Raw genomic sequence first — 22,287 nt, 5'->3', positions numbered from 1 at the left:
CAACAAGGGTAGCGAAACCTTGAATCCACTGTTAGCATAAAGGACAGGTTGGGAGAGGAGGATGTGGACTATGCCCGTGGGAAGGAGATTGTCTAGAAGGGGGAAGATGGCAGAACCATCAGGACAGTTTCAGAAGCGGGAAGCAAGATCCACATATGCAGCAGAGCAGGGTGGAGTAGGCAAGGACCTGAAGTTCCTGGGGAAGGAGCACTAGGGTAGGCTGCTGAGGCCGAGGCTGTGGCCGTGAATGCCTCCTCTGATGCTGGGGACATGGATCTGGGTCAAGGATTCTTGCCCTCTCTGGTGGCCACGGACCTCTTCATTTTCAGGTTCGCCTGTCTGTTGGAGATGATGCTCACCTTCTTCTTGCTAATTCTCCTGGGGTTCCCATGTGTGGACACCGCAGTCAACAGTTCCCGTGGGTTGGACATCAGTATCCGTAGTTTGGAAGCTACCATATCTCCTCAGGAAAGTAAGTTTGAACTCGAGACTCACAGTGTGTTGGATGGAAGGAGACTTGATTTAGAGCTGACGAGGATTCGAAGAAGGTGTTTGGAATTGGACTCAGCAGAAGCAGGTGGCAGGCACCTTTACTCACTGAGCATCATATTGGATGCCTTGTGGGTTTGAGACAAGGTTTCTTTCTTTAGTTCAAACTCCCAGAGATGTCCCTTCCTCAGTCTCAAAATCCTGAGACTATGTGTGATCCAGGACACTGAACTGTTGCCGCTGTTGCTAATTTAACAAAGGGCCACAGTCAAATTACTAAGAAAGAACTTGAGAGCCTGAACATTCCTTCTAGTGCACTGGGTAAATTGTATTTCTGCAAACATTAGTGTTGCTGGGAACTGGTGGTAGATACCTTTCCTCCCAGCACTCAGGAAGCAGAAGCAAGTTCAAAGCCAGCATAATCCACAGAGAGAGATTCAGGATAGTCATGACTACACAGAGAAGCCCTGTCTCAGAAGAACAAAACAAAAAATAAAACAAAAGGGCATTAGTGTCTACACCAGGCAGCTCTGTTTACTAGACATGGATCATGAGGTCACAGTGACCCTTTTCCATTTCTCACAGCAAAAACAAGGAGGGAAATTAGTTAGATCTTTTTTGCCTCATAATAAACTATATTCCATCATATACTGACCTGGTTTAATATGTAAGCATGATTAGAGTGGTACTCCTGAGATTCAATAGGGTTGAGTAGACTGAAGGATCCCACAGAGAGCTGCTGACCAGGAAAGCCATGGGAGCAAGTGTCCATAGCACGTCCCTGCAGGGAGAGCAGGTGCTGAGTCCAGAGAAGTCCTGGAGGATTGTGGTACCTGGGCGGCCACTGTTCCACAGAGGGATGGACAGCTTTGAAGAACTCAGCTGTTTGACATGTGACCAGCCTTTTAATAAAAGAAAAGATTCTTGAAGGGACCACTCCTATCCTGGAGCTGGTCTGTCTCTGCCTTAGACTAGGCCAGGTTCTGAGCTCTGAAGCCCTGGGGTGGCTTGTGTGGAGAAGTGCACTGGGAAGCAGCTGTGGGAGGAGGAGGGTGGGAGTAGGATGGTGGAAAGGCTTCTTGGGGAAAAACCCAACTGTAGTTTTTTCTTTCTTCAGAGATGCGTTGCTATGCATGTGCCCAAACAAACTCTTTCAAATGCCTCGATGAACAGATTTGTGATATGGAACAAAGATTCTGTCTGATAATTGCCACACGTAAGTATTCACATTCTGAACACAGGGTAAATAATCCTTCCTACACAAACTTGGGGGTCAGAGTCAGTCTATTGTCTCTGCAGCCAGATCCAGCGCTCTTCAGGCAGCTCCTTGAACTGAGAGCCTGTTCACAGGCACTGGGTTCGGCCCACTCATAGGGTAATGTGTGTGTGCTGCTCAGGAGCCAAGAGCCTGTGGTGGACAGTAGGCTGACAGTCTACACACCCTGAGTATCCAGGGAATGAGATTGTTGTGTCTGCTCCAGGCCTTTGTCCCCAGGCTCTCTATTCATAGGAGCAGACACCCTGGTTCAACATTTGTGAATCTTTGCGGGCAAGTTGGTTTCTGACCCTGTGCATTCACATCCAGTAGTGGTTACTTTTCTATTGCTCTGGTAAAACAGCCTGAGCAAAACAGCTTCCAAAATAAGGCATTTGATTGGCTTTATGACTTCAGAGGGTGGGAGTCTTTAATAGTGGAGGAAAGGCATGGCGGCAGGGACAGCTGAGAGCTCACAGCTGGATCTGCAAGCAGGAGACAGAGAGAGCTAATAGTCGAAGGTGCTAGTGTTAGGAAATCTCAAAACCTGCCATGCCCCAGTGACACACCTCCAATATGGCCACATGTTCTAGTCCTTTCCAAACGATACTAAAAACTGGCTACCAAGTATTCAAACATAGGAGTCTAGGGAGGCCATTCTCATTCACACTACCACACACCCCAGATAGTCAGATTCAAGCAGTAGGTGCCCACTTCCTCAGAGTGATGTCTGCCATCGAATATGGAAATGCTTGAGCTGGATCAGGGTACACAGAAGGCAAAATAAATATTACTTAAGGAAGCAGTGATCTCTTGTGGAGGATAAAGGATAGACTACAAAGATTATGTAGCAATCTTAATGTCTGTACATCCCGCAACACAAGATGAAAAAACCCTCTGGATTGGGGAATGTGCATGGAAAGGGGAAGCATATCTGAAATGTAGGCAGTCAGGCAGCTCTGAAGTTCCCACTTCAAGCATCCCTGTCTTGGTGTCTAGACTGCACAGCACAAAGGCTAAAGTCATTACGGGTCTACAGGGAGGATGGAAGAACTTGGCCTGGGAAGGAGAGACAGCAATGGTCCTGATAACACATTGCTGTTGTGTTCCAACAGTGCCTTTTTCCGGAGCAGGAGAGAGACTGGACTTGTGCTCTAAGCTTTACTTTGCCAACATCAGCACCAGGCAACCTAATAATACTACTAATAGATTGAAATCACCATATGAGAACAAGACTGAAATGGCCAAATGCACACATTTTCCACAGTTCCTGCTCAGACGGGTTCATTAAATTAATGGAGTGTGTGATGTTGAGCATTGACAACGTCCTCATAAATGAAGCTCTGTGGAGTTCTTTCTCCAGCACAGTGCAATTGACCTGTGAACTATAGTGAGGGAAGGGACTTCCATGTCCTTGACAGGAAGGAATTTCCACGCAGCCAGTAGACAGGCAGCCCACCCTGAAATGAGGAAATATTGTGTGTTGGATGACTCATGAAGAGTGGACTCATCAAAAATGAGTAGAGATCCCTGACAGAGAGCTGAAGTTCAACTATGGATTGACACAGAGTTTATGTGGGGAGGGGAGGCTACTTGGCCTGTGATCATGAGGTTCTTCTGATGTCAGGCAGCAGACAAGTCTCAGGGCTGTGGATGCTAAAGCAGTCAGGGTGAGTTCCACAGCGGAGGACCTACATAATGGCTGCAGACTGACAGGGAACAAGCAGCAGCAAGGCCTCCAGCCTTCAGCCCAGGACCTCCAGCAGGGTGTTGGCAGTGGGGCTCACTTCACACAACTCTATGTGTTTGAGTCCAGTGGTGATGGTGGTCTTGTTCTCTATGTAGCCTTGCTTGAATAGACCATCTGATTCATGCTGGAGAACATGTCATCAAGGGCTCTTGAATTTTTACATGAATTCCCAAGTTTTGAAAGCCAGGTCAAGGGTTAGGAAGGAGTTCATCCTGGAGCCGTGAATGTGGGCACTCTTTTGTACGCTTAGTCCTCCCTGGAGTCTCAAGGAACATAGCTTCTGGTCACTGTTTGATTTTAGACCTTGGTAACTCTTAGGGTAATATTTGAACCAGAACTGAACCGGACATTTAATTTGCATAGCTGTTTGTCCCTAGACTAAATTGTGAACTGGGAAAGGACAGTGACAGATGTAAAGATGGTAGCATCATGTAGACAGGTAAGTGTGAATATTATTACTGGAACAATCAGGCCCTCTTGTGTTTTCTGTCAAAAATTCATGACAATTTCTTGTGAAATAATCTTTATGTACAATGTGAAGTATTGTCTAACTGAATGGTTTAATAAAAAGCTAATGGCCAATAGCTAGGCAGAATTTTCAGGACTTAGAGGATATGGAAAGAAGATGGATGGACTCACCAGTCAGACGAGGAGGACACATGACTTGTAGGGTATGCGGTAACAAATTACATGCCCTGTGGCTGGTTGTGTCTGACTGTTTATTTGGGTTTACAATGAAGATCTGAAGGTGGTAATTCTCCACTTGGCATCCTTTCTAGGTATGAGCTCTCGGGAACTCTTAGTCCACAAAGCTTGCATTCGTGACTGCCCGTTTCTACAAAGTCCAGCTCCAATGATTCTTAGAAGGCTTGCAAGCACCAATAGTTTCTACTATACCAATTGCTGCACAGGCTTGTTTTGCAATGATGGAGGACCTTCTAATATTGAAAGGGACTTGCTACCCCCTCGTGTGGTTGAGGAAGATGTAATTGCAAGAGCTGTGTGTCTGGGGCAGTTCAACCTTCTCCTGAGCCTTGTCTTAATCCTCTCCAGCAGCATACCGACCTGAGAAAGCCTCCTTGGTCTGTACTTCCCTTCCCACAGCTGTAAGCAACTTTGCTCTTTGTCTTCCTTGTTAAGCAGAGATAGTGTTCAGGGCTCTGTTGGGCCCATTCATAGCTTGTTGTAAGAAAGAAATAAAGATTTGTTTGTTGAAAATACCCCTGGCCATTGTTTTCTTGTTATACAGGACTATTCAGCCTGGGATCTCTACTCATAGCAGCTCCTTCCTCTTCTATATCCTTAAGAGTTCCTTCATGGGATCATAGTTTCACAGCTTGGCACCCTTTAAACACTGTAGTCTAAAGTATGTCCAAGGCACCGGACAGCCTTGGTATATGAGTGTTTTGAAGAAAAGACAGAAGTGTTCTGATGTCAGTCAGTATGTAGGCTGTTAAGTCAGGTCCCAGCTAAGTAGCTGTTCTATAAACTTTCAGAGGTTATATTTAAAGTTTACTAGAATTAACACAGGTATGAAGAGTACAATGCTCACGATTGATGCTATGTTTATCAGACCGCCATTGTACAGACCTTTTCAGTAACAAATAAAGCACACATGCTACAAAGGGGCCACCTGATTTCAGACAAATTGGACTTATCATCATTGGTGCTTACCTTTCATTCCCAGGCTCTAAGCGTTCAGAAGACACTTGCTTATTTACACAAGTTTCTCTGAACTGAATTGCCAAATTGCAGGAGAGGACCTGACATGCAGCTCCATGTCATTGAATAGATTCATTAACAGGAAAACCGGTTTTAGCAACTCCATTTGAAGTATATCTGTGCCATCTCAATTCTGAGTGAGAATATTTTCCTTGAGGGAAGCCTTACAGGCTGCAATCAACGATGTCTTCATGAGAGATCATAGTAAGTGCTCTGGGGGTTTAACTCTTACATTGTTGCCAGTGTGCCCAGTCAGATTCCTTGTTGGTAACTAACACTTGCAAAATGGCAGATTTGTAGAACTAGTAGCATCAATCTCCTTTCCTCTAAAAGCAGATGTACGATGCATATAAAACTTATTATGATAATCCTGGGTAGACTCAACTGCAGGTAACAACATGCCAAAAGTTATGTTTAGACTTTGAATTCCTATACCCATAGAAATAGGAATTCCTTGTACTCCCACAGAATAATTTATGTTTTTCTTACCCTCCTCCATAGGCTTAACAGGTTCTTGTTTGTCATAAGTACCAGGTAACCAAGAAAATTCATTAAGTACCACAAGGATATTAATATTTCTCTAACTTACTCCTATGTTAATTGGAGAATTAGGGTTATAGGCCCAATATGTATGGTTAGTACCCATAACCTGTGCTGTTACCACAAACACCATAGCAAGGAACAAAGTCCCATTAAAAATTCCTCGGCAATGCAAGTTGAACTATTGTGTCCCCTTGTCACACAAATGCATAAGTTGTCCCCAGGTGGGAGGATCAGCTTTTCATTTTAAAGGCTTTTGCATCTCTTCTTCCCCAGAGTCATGTCACCCATATCAGAGACTTCTCTTGCTCATGTCAGATTTTGTCAGTTTTTATGATATCCTTTTTGTCTCCTGCAGAAACAAGCATACTGCAACAAACACCTTCCCTGGTTTCCATTATGATGTTAAAACATCCTTGTAATACACAGGCTGAATTAATTCTACAGTTAAGTCCACAATCCAATGCCTTTCAGCAACTGTTGTCCCTGTTTAATTAGCATTTAATTTTTCTTAAATTAGTAAAGCATTATACAACTTCTGCTGGGGGTCCTCATATCTCCCTTCTATTTAAAAACAATCTTTTTACAGTACAATTAGATCTTTCAACAATTGCTGTCCTGTAGAATGATACAGTATTTCTGTAATGTGTTTTATGTTATAACACGCAGAAATATTGTTTTATTTTGAAAACATAAGATCATTTCAGTTTTAATTTGTATTGCTAGTCCCACTATAGCCATTGCTTTTAGTAACTGTGTAATTATATAATCAACCTTTACAGAACTCAAAAGCAGATGTCCATTGAAATCCAGAGTATGTATCACTGATATGATGGATAAATTTTAATTTCATAAATTTTGTTAAATGAAATACATCCATTTACCAGTTTTTATTTTTTGTGTACCTTTAGGATTACTGCAGGTAAAGGAACATGCTTATACAAAGAACAAGGAGGGCAAATTTTAACTTCTTTAGCTTGTTGCCAGGTAATGAAAAAAAAGAATTTAAGCCATTACTATTTCTTTTTGTTGAATGTTGGAGGTTGAGGACATGAATCAAAGAATCCCAGGCTAACTCCAAAATATTCCAATTATATTTTTATTATTATAAGGGGCAAACTTATGAAACAGGAACAAGAAGTTCAACCTCAGCTGTGTAGTGCATGAACGAGAGAAAGAGAGAAAGCGAGCTGGGTGGGTCTGTTGTCTTCTCTGGGTACCCAAAAGGTTACTCCCCAACCTGGGGCAACCTCTTAAAGGTTTCTGGCTGACAGAGGTTCCCCTTCACTTCTCCCTTTTGTCTAAATAAGACAGTTCCAAACCCAGTACAAAACTATAGAGGAGTTCTTCAGTATGTGAACTCAGGATTTCATGAGGGACCACTGAGAATCTCCCTCCTGATAAAGCCATGTGAGTTGTGTCTTTATTCCCGTGCCTCCACACCAGACCAGAGAGATACTTTATGTTGGGGTCTGGTCCAGACAAATAATTGATTGTCTGGGCTATCACTGTACCCCGACATAATGGTGCCCAGACGGGATGCTGATCCGCAAACCCTAAAAAACAAGGAAGAAGTTACCAGACATGAGGAACCTGTGAGAAAAAAAAATGGTGGATATGTGAGTATTGAGCACTCAGAAATAGAGATCAGAATTTATAAAAATGTAGAGAAGAGGGGCTGGAGAGATGGCTTAGTGGTTAAGAGCATTGCCTGCTCTTCCAAAGGTCATGAGTTCCATTCCCAGCAACCACATGGTGGTTCACAACCATCTGTAATGAGGTTTGGTGCCCTCTTCTGGCCTGCAGACACACACACACAGAATATTATATACATAATAATAAGTAAATAAATATTAAAAAATGTAGAGAAGAGAGACAAAATTTAAATCAGGGGTAAAATTTGTAAATAAGTTATATATATATTGGGATAAAGAAAAATTATTCAGTTTTATGTGTTGGTAGTTAAAGAGAGAGAGGAGAAGAAATAATGGCAGAGACATTTAGAGTCTGTAAGCGTGATAGTCATAGAGATACAACTTAATCACTTGCTAAAAGGGTAGGAAAAGTGAAGGAATAGCCTAGGTACTGCTGAAATTGAGGTGCCATGTGTGCACAGTAGCACCTGAGTCTAACCCACCTGTGGGTAAAAGGCAAGCAGAGCAAGTTTAGAGAACAAATTGAACCACACAGTCTGCAGCACAGAGTCAGTCAATAGAACAGAGGAGAGGATTCATGAATTCTCTTAATTTTATGATTACAAGTTAAAATTAAAAAAAAAAAAAGATAGCTAGAAATTGGTGCAGCTAAGCCTGCCAGAGCTTGGGAGGGCAGGCTGGCAGACCTAGAGAGCCTGTATTCTACACCCTGCCGTGCTAGAAGCTGAAAGGCAGGTTTGAAAATAAGGTATCCTCAGAGAGCTACACTGATATCCAAAGGGGCTGTACCAGCTTGCATTTCCACCAGCAATCAGAAGTGTTCCCTTTTCCCCACAACCTCTTCAGCATAAGTTGTCATCAGTGTTTTTGAATTTACCTATTCTTACAGGTGTTAGAGTCTCAGAGTTGTTTTTTTTTTTTTTTTTTTTTTTTTTGAGACAGGGTTTCCTCTAGCTTTTGGTTCCTGTCCTGGAACAGGCTGGCCTCGAACTCACAGAGATCTGCCTGCCTCTGCCTCTCGAGTGCTGGGATTTAAGGCGTGAGCCACCACCGCCCGGCTCAGAGTAGTTTTGATTTGCATTTCTCTGATGGCTAAGAATGTTGAACATTTCCTTAAGTGTCTTTTAGCCATTTTAGATTCCTCTGTTGACCGTTCTCTGTTTAGGTCTGTACTCCATTTTTTATTGGATTATGTGTTCTTTTGGTGACCAATTTCTTGAGTTCTTTGTATATTCTGGAGATCAGACGTCTGTCTGATGTGAGGTTAGGGAAGATCTTTTCCCATCCTGTGAGGGGACACACATGCGCAGGGAGGTCAGAAAGGCTGACCTTGGGAACTTTTATTCCCCTAAAACCGACTGTTTGCGGTGTCATGGTTGACCAGGATGCCCAGCCGTTCTCTAACAGGTAAATTACTGTAACAATTTCTTCTCAGAAGTCAAGCTAATTTACAGCATGGTGTGTCTTTGATATCCTAATGCAATCTAGGCATCCTTTTTCCTACTATACCTCAGAGGCCTATCCCTTTATGGGAGCCCAGCTGTCAATCATTCTCAGCCCACAAAAGAGACTCAGCCTTCTCATGGGGAGGCATACATCTGCTCTGCCTCATTGCCTGGTAGAACTAGAGCCATGGAAGCCTAATGCCACCCCCTAGCGGCCTTGGTTGGGACTCTGCCCAGCAGGTTGACTCCCGGCAACAATCTCTATACAAGCCAGACTCAGCTCAGTGACCAGGGTCAGGGCCCTTCATCTGTCCACCTCAGTAAAAACTTAAGGCTTAACTCCCAGGCACCAGTCTCTGACTAAACGCAGGAAAAGAGAGATGATGCTTATGCCTGTGCCAGGAGCCCTGAACTGAACAGCAAGGCGGCAGCATGGTGAATTCTGAAGCCACCAAGCTTCTTAACCGAGTCTGAGTCAGTTGCATCTGAAGCATCTGGAAAACAACAACAACGACAACAACAACAAAAATCCCTCAAAATCGTGAGGATAAGATTAAAAATAAAAAAACTGGTGTGGGAGCTCACCGAGGAATATCTAGACTGCTTCTTGGAAGGACCCACGTTTCTCATTACTGTTTCCTTGATAGTATTTTCAGTCTATGTGCACGTGACTGTTCTAAATGCACAGGCAAAGTCCTAGGCAAAACTGTAGACAAAATCATATTATTTTTTCTTTTAAAGGTTTGTTTATTTTACTTTCAGTTTATGAGTGTTTTTTCCTGCATAAATGTCTGGAGTGATGACTCAGTGGTTAAGAGCACTACCTGCTCTTTCAAAAGTCCTGAGCTCAATTCCCAGCAACCACATGGTGGCTCACAACCATCTGTAATGAGATCTGGTGCCCTCTTGAGGAAGAGACCAGGTCAATTGTCCTCATCAACTTAGACCATGAAACCCAATATGGACAAGTTTAACAGAACCGCCATATATGGGCTGCCCATGCATGCTTCAGCACTGCCAGGGCAAAAATTTTATAATTTATTCATGTCTGTATACCACATGTGTCCAGTGCCCAAAGAAGTCAGAACAGGGCGTTGGATCCCCTGGAGTTGGTGAATTAATGTGTGGGTCCTGGGAACTGAACCCAAGTCCTCCCACTTACAGCCGATACTTTGAGCCATCTCTCTTGCCCCCAAATTCACAGTATTTTTACATGGTCCATAGGCTTTAGAGTCTGTCCACACACCCAAGATTCTAGGGAGTCTCAGTGCAGTTTATAAGGCAGAGATTCCTTTATGTTAAGGCAAGTACAGCCTTTTCCAGACTGGAAGATAACTCTGTAGGTAAAGCAATTGCCTGAGGACCTGAGTTCAAATCACTCGAACGCAGTAGGGTGTGCCTGTAATTTCAGGGCTCCTCTTGTGAGATAGGAGGAGGTGGGGACAGGGAACTCTTCAGATACTTGAGGGTCAGCTAACATAGAGAAGCACACAACACAGAGACCCTGGTTTAAACAATGTGGAAAGTGAGTGTCTGAAGGTGCCCTCTGACCTTCTCATGAGCACTGTGGCACACATGCACCCCTCTCCTTTTCGAGTGAGTACACACACACAAATACATGTGTTGGATGGCACCAGAGGGTCACCAACTGAGGTTGTCTTTTGGCTTACATTCACACACGGCACATGTGAACCTGCACACACACACACCTACCTATATACATGAATGCGTGCATACATGTCCATGTACACAAGAGGTCTGGAGAGATGACTCAGGTGTTAAGGGCACTAGCTTATCTTCCAGAGGACCCTAGGTTGTAACTCAGAATACATATTCGTCCATTCATACATGCACACACATTCTCTGCTTCTGAAGTACACAATACTCATTTCTTGGCAAAAGTTGAGCCAAGAACTATCCATACTAATCCAAGGTCAAAGAGCTGTATTTGTAAAAAAATACTAGCATTTTTTTATTTCTTTTTTTTAAAGATTTAGTTACTTATGCAATTTATGTATGTGGATGTTTTGTCTGCATGTATATCTGCAGGCCAGAAGAGGGTATTAAACAGCTGTGAGCTACCATATGGGTGCTAAGAATTGAACTCAGGACCTTTGGAAGAGCAGAGAGTACTTTTAACCACTGAGCCATCTCTCGAACCCTAAAACTAGCATTTAATTAGAGTCGTGAGAATCACTTATCAATAGATGTACAGCTTGCATTAATTTCTAAAATGTGTCATTACACAACTGAATTCACAAGTCAGCTTTCTAATGAAGAGTGCCCAGGAATTTGTATGTCAAAATACTTATTCTATCTTTTGTAGTTTTAGACTCAACAGAAACCAGAGAGAGACAGAAGAACAATCCTTAAACACAAAACCTGAAGACAGGTGGGCAGAAATAAACTTGAGTAAAATATCTCTGGGCAATTGCTTGGAGCTCCAGTAGTTCCCTCTTAATAGGAGGGAGGGCAAGGATAGGGTACTCGGGTTTATTTCCCAGCAGTCTTCACCACAGCCTTGGAAGGCAACAGACTGATGATTGGGGGAGGGAGTCTCTATTATCAGGAATGAGAGAATCTTAACCTAATCTATACTCAAAGGAAATCACATTCTTCTGTCCTGGACGACTTAGTCTAAGTCAAAGGCAGCCCTTCTTCTCAGCAGGGTGTCTCTGCTGCTCCTCTTCGTAGAGGATACCACCCTCTGCATCACTCCAGTTTGGGAAAGTACCTTGGAAGTCTTTGTACTCTCATGTTCCGACCCTATTCCTATGGTGTTTGAAAAGTGTGTGTGCGTGCAAGCATGTGTGTGTGTGTGCCTGCATGTATGTATGTGTGTTTACCTGCATGTGTGTGTGCATGCATGTGTATGTATGTGTGCGCTCACACTCCTGCACACATGGCAGGAGCACTTGTTACCGTTCTCCTTGCCGTGATGAAAGCCAGAGGGAGGAGCTTGAGGAAGGAGGTTTGCTTCTGCTCACAGTTCAAGGCTGCAGTTCATCATGGGAGGAAGCACAACTCCAAGTGTAGCTGAAAATTTCTCTCCTGCCAGCCTGTTCCCAAATACTGGGAAGCACTTCCCAAATAATTGACTTGGAGGCTTAATATAAATTTTAAATGTTTGGCCAATAGTTCAGGTTTATTAATAACTAGCTCTTACATATTAACTTAGCCCACATTCCTTATTTATGCTCTGCCATATGTCAGTACATTTATTACCATGGCACATTCATCTCCTGCTCTCTACATTTGCTGGCGATTCCTGACTGCACCCTTATACTTCCCATCACCCTTAGTTAGGTTGCCCTGCCTATACTTCCTGCCTGGCTACTGTCCAATCAGCATTTTCTTAAAGCAATTTGAGTGACAAATATTTACAACATACAAGAGGCCAATTCCACAGCAGGAAAGAGCTTCAGGCTGCTGGTTACATTGCATCTGTTGTTAGAACCAGAGACATGGGCGCTGGTTCTCCAATCATCTCTTCTTTTTATTCGGCTCAGGTCTCCAGCCCATAGGCTGCTGTCACAGACATTTACAATGAGTTTTTAATATGTCAATCAACCCAATAGAGAACTCCCTCACAAACAGAGGCTTGTCTACCAGGTGATTCTAAAGGAGATAAACCAGGAAGGTCAGGGATCAGCCTGGCCTAGTTCTCCATCCCTTGCCATCTTATTTTTGAGACAGGGTCTCTCATTGAACTTGAACATTAATTTGTCTAGACTGGCTGACTGGTGAACTCCAGGGACTTACCTGTTTCCACTCCCCAGTGCGGGGGTTACAGATGCACACCTTCACGCCTGGCTTCTTATAAGGAAGCTGGGGGTAGAACTCTGGTCCTCGTGCTTAAGCTACAAGAGGTGCTATTCACTGAGCCACATCTCCAGAAAACATTTGTTTTTGATGGCGTACTGCCTTAGTTAGGATTGCTATTGCTGTGATGGAATACCATGACCACAGTAACTATGGCAGGAAAGGATTTCTTTGACTTCCACCTTGTAGTTCATCACTGAAGAAAGTCAGAACAGGGATTCAAGCAGGGCAGGAACCAGAGGGCGGGAGCTAATGCAGAGACATAGAAGGGTGCTGCTTACTGCTTTGCTCCTTATACCATGCTCAGCTTACTTTTTCATAGAACCCAGAATCACCATCCCAGGGTGGCATCACCCTCAATGAGCTAGGCACCCCCTAAGAAATTTAATTAAAAAATTCCTTAAGCTGAATCTTACAGAGATTTTTCTCCTTTCAGATAACTCTAGCTTATATCACGTTGACATAAAACTATCCAGCACACCTACTAAGCAGAGGCTAAACCTTCATAATCCCTGAAGATCTTTCGAATGGGGATATTGAAGGTAAGGGAGGGGTGGGCAATAGATTGACTACTGAGAGAACTGCAATTAGAGATATGAGCATACACATGCGCGCACCCACACACACAAATACGTATACACACACAGATACACAGATACGCAGACACACATGCACAGACACACAGATACACATACACACAGAGAGACACAGATACACATACACACAGAGAGACACACAGATATGCACACACACAGAGCCTTGTCTTGCTTCACCACAGACAGGTTGGTAAGAAGTATGGTATGAGAAGGTGTGGCTTTGACATCTGTGGTTAGAATACAGAAATGTGTGTTTGGCTAGAAGGGCAAAGTGGGTCACACGCGTCCCAGCCTTCACTGTGCCACTCTGACTACAGCCCTGGAGACAGAGCGCAGCCACAGTGCATGTTCAGCCACACAGATCCAGTACCAGAAGAGACTCGAGCTGCTTAGCCAGAGTCTACAGATAAGATGTGGGCACAACTGACTCACTTGCCCATGTTACTCCCGGGAAGATACACATCAGAGTGGAAATCGATTCTATCTGAGGCCCAAGTTTCTCAAGCAATATCCTAGGATGCAATAGCTCCTCACCTTCCACCTTGTTTGAGGCAGTGTCTGCGGCTGAGCCATGGAATTCTGGGATTGTAGATATGAACTACCACATTCAGCTTTATGTGACTCCTAGGGATATGAACTTAGGCACTCACGCTCAACTGCAGGGTCTTTCCCCACTGAGCCCCTCTGCCCCTCCCCACCAGCCCTTGTATTTGCTGTCTGTGGGTTGAGTCATTTATTGCTGTGCATGGCCATCAGAATTAGATGTGTGCCTGAGTATTCATATGGCTCAGAAATGTTTCACAATACAATGGACTGGACCTGGTTTTCGGGCCCCGCCCGAATGCTCTAGGTCCTAGAGTCTAGGGTGTCTAAGCCCTTCCTGGACTAAAGAATCCTTCTAGCAAGTATGTAGTTCTTGGTCAAGTCAAGTCATCATGTAGTTACCTGTACCCGGAGCCTGCTTCAGGGAGAATTTAAGGCACATGCCAGGTCTTGCTTAGGTTACTAAGCTATATCTGGAAAGGGCACCTTGACAGCAAGCCTTGAAGTCCAGAGAGACTATCTCCAACGGTTTGGGTGTTGATGAATTATTACTGGGGATAGAAGAAGTTAAATATCTGAGTGGCCAAGGTTGCTTGCAGGGAAAATCTCCTGGAGGGAAAATACAGTCATAATAAGAGAAAAGTCCTACTTTATTAACCAACACCAGGGATGTTGTCGTGGGGATCAGCATCATATTAGAGGAGATTTGTTCTTCATTCTTCTGGCACCAGACTGTTATGTGATTTGATCCAGAAAAAGAGCCACATAGAATGTTGGAAACGTTGAGCCAAGATCATCCTAGGAACCTTCTATAACGCTGTAGATACAGAGCTGACGGGGATACTTCTCCATGCGAATGGTACCAGGGATCCTGTAGGTGTTTTGTATAGAAGGTTCTCATGGGGCTAGAGATGGTTGTGTTGATAAACTGCTTGCCCTGAAAGCACAAGGACCTCAGTTCGACCCACAGAAGCACACGAAAATGCTATGTGTGGTAGCAAACATTTGGAATTCCAGCAGTGGCAAGGCAGGGGCAGGAGGATTCCTTGGGCTCAGTAGCCAGCCGGAATAGCTCAAAAAGTGACTGTATCAAGAAATAAAAAACAAGATGATGATCCCTAAGGAAAAACACTCAAGGTTGTCCTCTGGCATTGACATGTATACACACATGTGTATACATGCCTGTACATGGATGGAACTTCTCACCAGCAAGAAGCCACAGGCTGCCTCAGAATCTGTGATGATTGTATACCCTTAGACAATACACCATAAATCAAACATGCTCAAGCCTGTCTGACAGCCATGACTAGGTTCTAAGGGGTTGCAGAGCTTCCTAGCAGAAGGATGAGCAGCCTCAGAGCTGCTGCTGGGAGCCCTGCTGTCATGTGGGTCTGAGCAGAAAGCAGACATTGTGCTACAAAGTATACATGCTTCGCTGGAGAGAGGGCTCAACAGGTAAGAACACTGGCTCCTCTTCAGGAGGATGCAGCTTCTGTTCCCAGCTCCCACGTGACAGCTCACAGCAGTTTGTAACCACAGTGACATGGGATCTGACATCCTTTTCTAGCCTTCTTGGGCTCCAGCCATGCACTTGGTGCACAGACATGAATTCAGTTCAGGCACGCTTAAACATGCCTCATGGAAAAGTCACAGATAGGCTCAAGTGGTCAATTGTAGAAGAGTGAAGGTCCTCATGCTGTTAGTATCACTACCGCCAAAAGAGGAGATGAAGAGATGTAGCCCAGAGGGGCAGCAACTCAAACACATCCACACAGCCCTCACAGAACACCACACAAGTGGGAGCTACTTCCTGGCTCGCATCTAGGCACGGGACCAGGATGTCGTTGAAGTCCTTACTGTAATGTAGTCCACCATGTGCACAATTACTACAGCGGGGCATCCGGCATGTGCAGGCTGTCCCAGAGATCCTCAACAACCTTGGGGAAAGGCAGGGCAATTCCCAAAGCATAACCAAGGCTGCAGCTGCATACTGCAGCACCATTGACCCTGCACCAACTGAATGGGTAGGCCATGATGAACTAGCTGTCCTTATAAAAGGGCTGTTGGATGTGAGTTCAATCCTTCCTCCCTTCTACCATGCAACCATAGGCAGAGCCAGCTAAAACCAACAAGCCTTCAGAAGACATAGAGACTCTTGGAACCTTGATCTTGGGACTTCTCAGTCTCCACAGCTGTGAGACATAACTCTCTCTTGTTCCTACCCTCATTTTCTAGCATTTGCTAGAGTTGCCCAAGGAGCCTGGGACACATGCATTCAAATAAACTCGTATCCAGGTATAAAATATTGGGAGTCAATGGTAAAAGGAAGAGAAGTGAATGTCTATTATTAGCCACAACAAAGCAATCGCTTCATAAACAAATCAATAGGAAAATAAATCATATACACACACGGATGGATGGATGGATGGATATAGAGAAAAATAGATTGAAAATAGATATTGCTAATATCCACTAGAAAAAAAAGATACTTGTTCAACATAGCTCATTCAAAATAGAGAATAAAAATTACACCAGGCTCTATTCAAATTGTGAGAGAGTGAGAATCCAAAGGATGGGTAAGAATGCTCTTTGCTTAAAAAAAAAAATAGCGATCATGGACTCCGGTACCGACAAAGTCACCCACTGATCGACGCAACAACTGGAGAAAACTGGTCTCAGCTGCAAATGCAACTAACCCTCTGACTTTGTACCTCATTCCTAGCAATGTTGCCCTTGTGCATATTTTCATACACCGAGAGTGACATTCGAGATACTTTAGTACTGCATATAACATTTAGAATACTGCCCCCAACATTACTGTTATTTTAAAGGACACGCCGTGTTAAATTTCGGATACAGGATACATGCAGCTGTGAAAAAAATAAGAAACATTATCACAAGCTTGTGGGGAGAAAGCAAAGTAAAAAGGGAGCAAGAGAAACGGGAATGAGTTTGGCTTTGAGAATGAGAATTCTCTAAGGGACATCTGGCTGACAAATCCGCAGTAGCGCTTCTTGTGCTGTGTTCCTTAACACAGTCCCTCCTGCAGTGTATGCTGTGTATTCAATCATGGAACGAATCTGAACACAGACTCTGGCACCACATCTGCCCCAGGTGGCATAGGAAGGTCAGGGTGGGGCTCTCTGGGGCCCAGCTCCCTGGAGAACAGGGTCCTAAGTCATGAAGAATGATTGTAGTGGGCTCAGGCAGGGGGCGCCATTTGGCGGGTGTCACGCAGACCCTGAGTCGCCCCCTCTGGTTGAACCTCACTGGCGGGAAGGGCAGGAGCTGGAATGTTCCAGAAGAAGCACCAGCGGCACCTGTAGGGGGCAGTGTGAGGAGAGCGGGCCCAAACCAGCTGCTTCTCAGACTTCTCCAGTCAGAAGCCAGGACTCATGGACACACTGAGGTACCAACTGCTGAGGAAGGGAGTGTGGTTGGGGCTGTAGGCGAATTAACCGCTGATCTCTCAGGTCAGCAAGTGGTCCAGAGCATAGACTCTGTGGGGCAAAAAGTGTGAGGAGGTTTCTCCGAGGTGTGAGCGCATGGGGCGGTGGGGGTGGGGCGGCAGAACACGGGAGAGGGCAGCAGGAGTCCGGAGGGTGGGAAGGTGGGAGCAGATTCCGGACCTGGACACTGGAGTCTTCTGGGGAAGGCAGAACGAGGACATCAGGGAGCAGAGCTAGCCACTCTCTCCTCTCCTCTACAGGACCAGGCGCCCTCTGGAGATGGTGGTCCTACTGGCCTTGCTCACAGTCATGGGCTTGTCGTGGGTGCCGACCGCAGGAGCAAGTAAGTGCTGCATCCCTGTGCCCCTAGAAGAGCCAAGATGATGAAGTTTAGTGACGCCAGAGGGAGCCCACTGTGATATATCACACTAAAGTCCAGGAATGAGAGACCCAATGTCATGAAGGCTAGTGTGGTGGGGGGGTGGAGGGATAAGGGGTGGTGGTCAGGGGGTAGGGCTGGGCGGGAGAGGGCCTCCTGGGGATGGAGGAGTTGGGGTATGCTGGTGAAGGCCAGCAAGGGTGTGCTTCTGATTAGGAACTTCCCCTAGGGGCAAGAGTTGTGCACTCATTCCCTGGGGCTCCTGGTCTGTCTCTCCCATCACTCCTCCTTCTTGGAAGGTAGTTTAGAAAACCAAAGGTCACCCTAACCTTGGAGCTTCAGCAGTGCCTGAGGACGGGGGAATTAGTGGAGAGGGTGACTCCATTGTCTTCCCCAAGCTGGACCTGCGCCAATCCTGACGCAGGAGAGTTTATATTGCCCACTTAGGAAGGGACCTGGAAACAAGGAGGGTGGGAGAGGAGAAAGAGTGGCTGTGGAAATGGATGCCCTTTGGTATTTCTGGACCCTCAAGAGTGTCTGTTTGAGAACGTGGGTTCATGCAGTGTGTCCAGATGTGAAGGACCATGTGAAATACCCAGTGGACAGGTCGGGCAGCCTCCACAGGGAGGCTGAGAACTTGGGTGGCATGCACAGACTGTGGGCATGGGGAGAGTGGGAGCTCACTGGACTTGGCCGCCACTTGGAATAGGATGACGGGTTTGGTACTGCAGGAGGAACAATGTCCTATTTTCTCTCTTCTCCAATCCCTGACTTCAGACAGAATCACCTGTCACTCCTGTGAGGCAGAGAACAGCTTTAACTGCACAAATCCAAAGCAGTGTGAACCTGAAGAACAGTTCTGTGTGGTGGCTGCCATCTGTAAGTGTTGCTTCATTCTGGGTTTGTCCTTTGGGCAGGACACAAATGCTGTTAGGAATGGGAGCTGTCAATCAAAAGTGACCCATAAAAAACAAAAACAACAGTAACAAAGATAACACACACACACACACACACACAAAACCAAACAGACAAAATGCTGAGAAGAGAAAGTCATGGGCAGCAGGTGCCGGCCTGAGTGCAGGGAAGCACGAGCCAGGCAGGAACAACAGAATCAGCCATGGGCACTAGAGAGCTGGGAGAAGAGTAGAGATTTGTCTGCAGCTATTTCTCTTTAAAAGAAACGGAACTCTAGTGATGTCAAATGTCTTACTGAGACCAGCATCTAGGTGGGTTTGATGAGGGTCAGTTACACTTCATCCCCTTGGAGAAGTGGCCATAATTTTGCTGTTTGCAGACTGACTCAGACACCCCTACCCCCCACCCCTTGATTCACCACAGAAATTCTGGATACTAGAAGGGCTTCCTTCCCAAAGTGGATCCAGGGAACCCATCCCATTCTACTTACATGAGGGTTTTCAGCACTTGAGCATTCAAATTCCGTCCCCATCACCACTACCACACACACATCCCTGTGTGTCTCTCTGTGTTCTGGGAAGTTTGTAGGATGGAGGAGCAGTAGACAGGACTGGATTCAGCTAATTGGAACTTTATTCCTTAATGTGAAGAAAATTCTGTTGTGCAATGCAAGATTAGACAGATGACACTCTCACATCATTTCCCCTTTTTCTGTTTAAACAAAAAAGAAAGACTTTCAGTTTAACATAGTAAAATTACATATAGAAAAACAGTTATGGGGGCTGGAGAGATGGCTCAGCGGTTAAGAGCATTGCCTGCTCTTCCAAAGGTCCTGAGTTCAATTCCCAGCAACCACATGGTGGCTCACAACCATTTGTAATGAGGTCTGGTGCCCTCTTCTGGCCTGCAGGCATATACACACAGAGAACATTGTATACATAATAAATAAATAATCAAAAAAAAAACAGTTATTAAGCATGTTGGGCACCACTCTGTAGATATAGGAGCAGCTGGGTGTGTCCCGCCACCCAGCTAGCTTTACCTGAAATAATTACACAGGAACTGTAATCTTTTAAACACTGCTTGGCCCATTAGCTCTAGCCTCTTACTGGCTAACTCTCATATCTGGATTAATCCATTTCTATTATCGAGTGTAGCACCACAAGGCGGTGGCTAACCAGAAAGGATCTTAACTTGTGTCCATCTTGGAGAGGAGAGCTATAGCGTATGCCTGGAGAGGAGAGGCATGGCATCTGGCTCACTGCCTTCTTCCTCCCAGAATTCAGTTCTTTTTACTCTGCCTATCTAAGCTGCTGTCCTATCAAAGGCCAAGCAGTTTCTTTATTAATTAACTAATGAAAGCAACAGATAGACAGATGACACTCCCACATCACAAGATGATGTTCAAAGAGTAGTCTCTCAACTGGATCTCAGTCAGGATGGCCAGAGCTCCTTCTGATCTGGTTCTCTGTTTCAGTCACTTGAGTCAATTCTGTGTTTTTAAAAAGTTGAGGCTCACCTGATCCTTCCTGCTCCTGTCCCCACACGTCCCCAGTCCCTTCTCAGGGAGATCATTTTCTCTTCCTTGAGCCCTCCTTGTTACTTAGCGTCTCTGGGTCTGTGTAATGCATCATGTGGTCCTCTACTAAACAGCTAATGTGCACTCATGAGTGAATACATGCCATGTTTGTCTTTCTGGGTCTGAGTTACCTTTCTCAGGATGATGTTTCTCTAGTTTCATCCATTTGCCGTATATTTCAAGATGTCTTTTTTTTTTTTTTTTTTTTTTTGTCTTTTCAGACAGGGTTTCTCTGTGGCTTTGGAGCCTGTCCTGGAACTAGCTCTGTAGACCAGGCTGGTCTCGAACTCACAGAGATCCACCTGCCTCTGCCTCCCGAGTGCTGGGATTAAAGGCGTGCGCCACCATCGCCCGGCGATGTCCTTGTTTTTTAACACCTGAGCAATACTTCATAGTGTGAATGTATACACTTTATCCATTCTTCAGTTGAGGGGGATCTAGGTTGTTTCCAGTTTCTGACTATTACGAATAAAGCTTCTATAAGCGTAACTGAGTAAGTGTCCTTGTGGTAGAATAGAGTGTCTTTTGGGTATGTGCTCAAGATGGTATAGCCAGATCTTGAGGTAGACTGAGTCCCAGGTTTCCGAAGAACCACCATATTTATTTCCATAGTGGCTGTGCATTCATAGGGACTAAAACAGCAGTCACAGAGCCTATATGGGTCTGAGCTAGATCCTCTGCACAGACATTATGATGGTGTAGCTGGGCATTCTTGTGGAACTCCTCACAGTGGGAGCGGGGTTGTCTCTGACTCTTGTCTGTTCTTGGGATCCTTTTTATTCTACTGGATTGTCTTGTTCAGCTTTGATATGAGGGTTTGTCCCTAGTCTTATTGTAACTTGTTATGCCATGTTCAGTTGATATCCCTGGGAGGTCTGGTCATTTTTAAGAGGGAAGGGAGACAGAGGAGAAGCAAATCTGGGGCGGAAGGAAGATGAGAAAGAGTGGAGGATGGGAGAACCTGTGGCTGGGATGTAATATATGAGAGAATACAAGAAAAATACTTGATTGTATTTATATAAAATTGAGAAAGGGTTTATAAGTTACAGTAGTAGTTAACTTAGGAAGAAGTAGGGTTTGGGAAGAGGCTAAAGTGGTCTTCTAGGGTGAGGGAAAAGAGTTATTTCTTTGTCAGTTTTGTGGCTACAACATATATTCTCCTTAATTCATTAAAACATGTGTTCTGTTTTGTAAAAAAAAAAAGTTAAGGCTCAAGGATCCTGTGTTTCCAAATAGAGGCACAAATCCCATACCACGTGGAGCCCCACACAGTCCACCCTGGAACAGCCTGACTTCTTCCTCCCAAGCGGTGGCTCCGGCCCTCTGACTGATGCTCTCCTTAAGTGAGGATCTCTGACAGGGTCTCAAGGGTGCAGATAACACCTAGAGACTCCGGTATCAGGACTTCAAGCTCATATCTTTTCCTTTCTTTCCTATTAGAATTCTGTGAACGTTTCTACATGTCTTCAAAGCAGTGCAGCAGATACTGTCCAGTGCGCCTAGATGAAACTCCTGTCTCTCATGCTGGACCGCTGCAGCCTAAGTCCTTTGTGGCCCAAAAGCCCTTGCCCTTCATATATACAAGTTGCTACAAATTGAACTTGTGTAACGACTATGGGCCTCCAATCCTGCAGTTCAAGGAGCAACCCGGGAAAGCCAGTGAGAGAAGATACAGATGCACTGAGCTGTTCCTGCCTGGCTTCATGGTCCTGGCTGCTCCTGGGCTCACAGACCTAAGCCTAATGTAAGCTGCAGATGGACCTGGAGCATGACTTGTGGGTCACAAATTCCCTGGACCCTGATGGACCCTTCTAATTAAATTTGTTTTCCTTTGTTAACCTCCTGACTTAAGTCCTGTGATCTCTGGATGGGTAGGTGGGAAGCCAGGCTCCATAGCTGTCAGCCCAGCAGCTCCTTGCCTTCCATAAGAGCCAGTAGCTGGTCTTGGCAGTGTTGCTGCACAGTGTACTGAAATTAACCCTTGCCCCTCCCTTTTCATTCCACTACCTCTGAGTGCCTTTGAGTGCCTCTGAGCTGGTGCAGGGGAACCCTCACCTCCTCCACAAACACAACATGCACTGGGACCCAGGATCAAAGGGAAAGATGGAATAACAGGAGCAAACATCCTCAAGATAAAACTCCTCTCTG

General features: G+C 45.1%; 2 protein-coding genes across 2 annotated transcripts; both read left to right on the top strand.

The window, feature by feature from the left end:
* Positions 1 to 348: 348 nt before the first annotated feature.
* LOC130888859 (glycosyl-phosphatidylinositol-anchored molecule-like protein) lies at positions 349 to 4,563 on the top strand. The gene is made up of 2 exons (XM_057792222.1): positions 349 to 472; positions 4,274 to 4,563. Exons 1-2 carry the CDS (start codon positions 349 to 351, stop codon positions 4,561 to 4,563), a joined length of 414 nt encoding a protein of 137 aa, XP_057648205.1.
* Positions 4,564 to 8,783: 4,220 nt separating this feature from the next.
* Ly6k (lymphocyte antigen 6 family member K) lies at positions 8,784 to 21,887 on the top strand. Its single transcript, XM_057792219.1, has 4 exons — positions 8,784 to 8,818; positions 17,527 to 17,609; positions 18,423 to 18,545; positions 21,580 to 21,887. Exons 1-4 carry the CDS (start codon positions 8,784 to 8,786, stop codon positions 21,885 to 21,887), a joined length of 549 nt encoding a protein of 182 aa, XP_057648202.1.
* The last annotated feature ends 400 nt before the right edge of the window (positions 21,888 to 22,287 follow it).

Source organism: Chionomys nivalis, chromosome 17 (genome assembly GCF_950005125.1).
Source record: "Chionomys nivalis chromosome 17, mChiNiv1.1, whole genome shotgun sequence".
NCBI lineage: Eukaryota > Metazoa > Chordata > Mammalia > Rodentia > Cricetidae > Chionomys > Chionomys nivalis.
This window is presented reverse-complemented; position numbering and strand designations above follow the sequence as displayed.

What these genes read in the sequence shown, in the direction of transcription:
- LOC130888859 (XM_057792222.1), top strand. Translation starts at nt 349, where the DNA reads ATGATGCTCACCTTCTTCTTGCTAATTCTCCTGGGGTTCCCATGTGTG. An exon ending in TACCATATCTCCTCAGGAAA is followed by an intron (nt 473 to 4,273) that starts GTAAGTTTGAAC and finishes CATCCTTTCTAG; the next exon opens with GTATGAGCTCTCGGGAACTC.
- Ly6k (XM_057792219.1), top strand. Translation starts at nt 8,784, where the DNA reads ATGGTTGACCAGGATGCCCAGCCGTTCTCTAACAG. An exon ending in GGTGCCGACCGCAGGAGCAA is followed by an intron (nt 17,610 to 18,422) that starts GTAAGTGCTGCA and finishes CCCTGACTTCAG; the next exon opens with ACAGAATCACCTGTCACTCC. An exon ending in TAAGTGTTGCTTCATTCTGG is followed by an intron (nt 18,546 to 21,579) that starts GTTTGTCCTTTG and finishes CTTTCCTATTAG; the next exon opens with AATTCTGTGAACGTTTCTAC.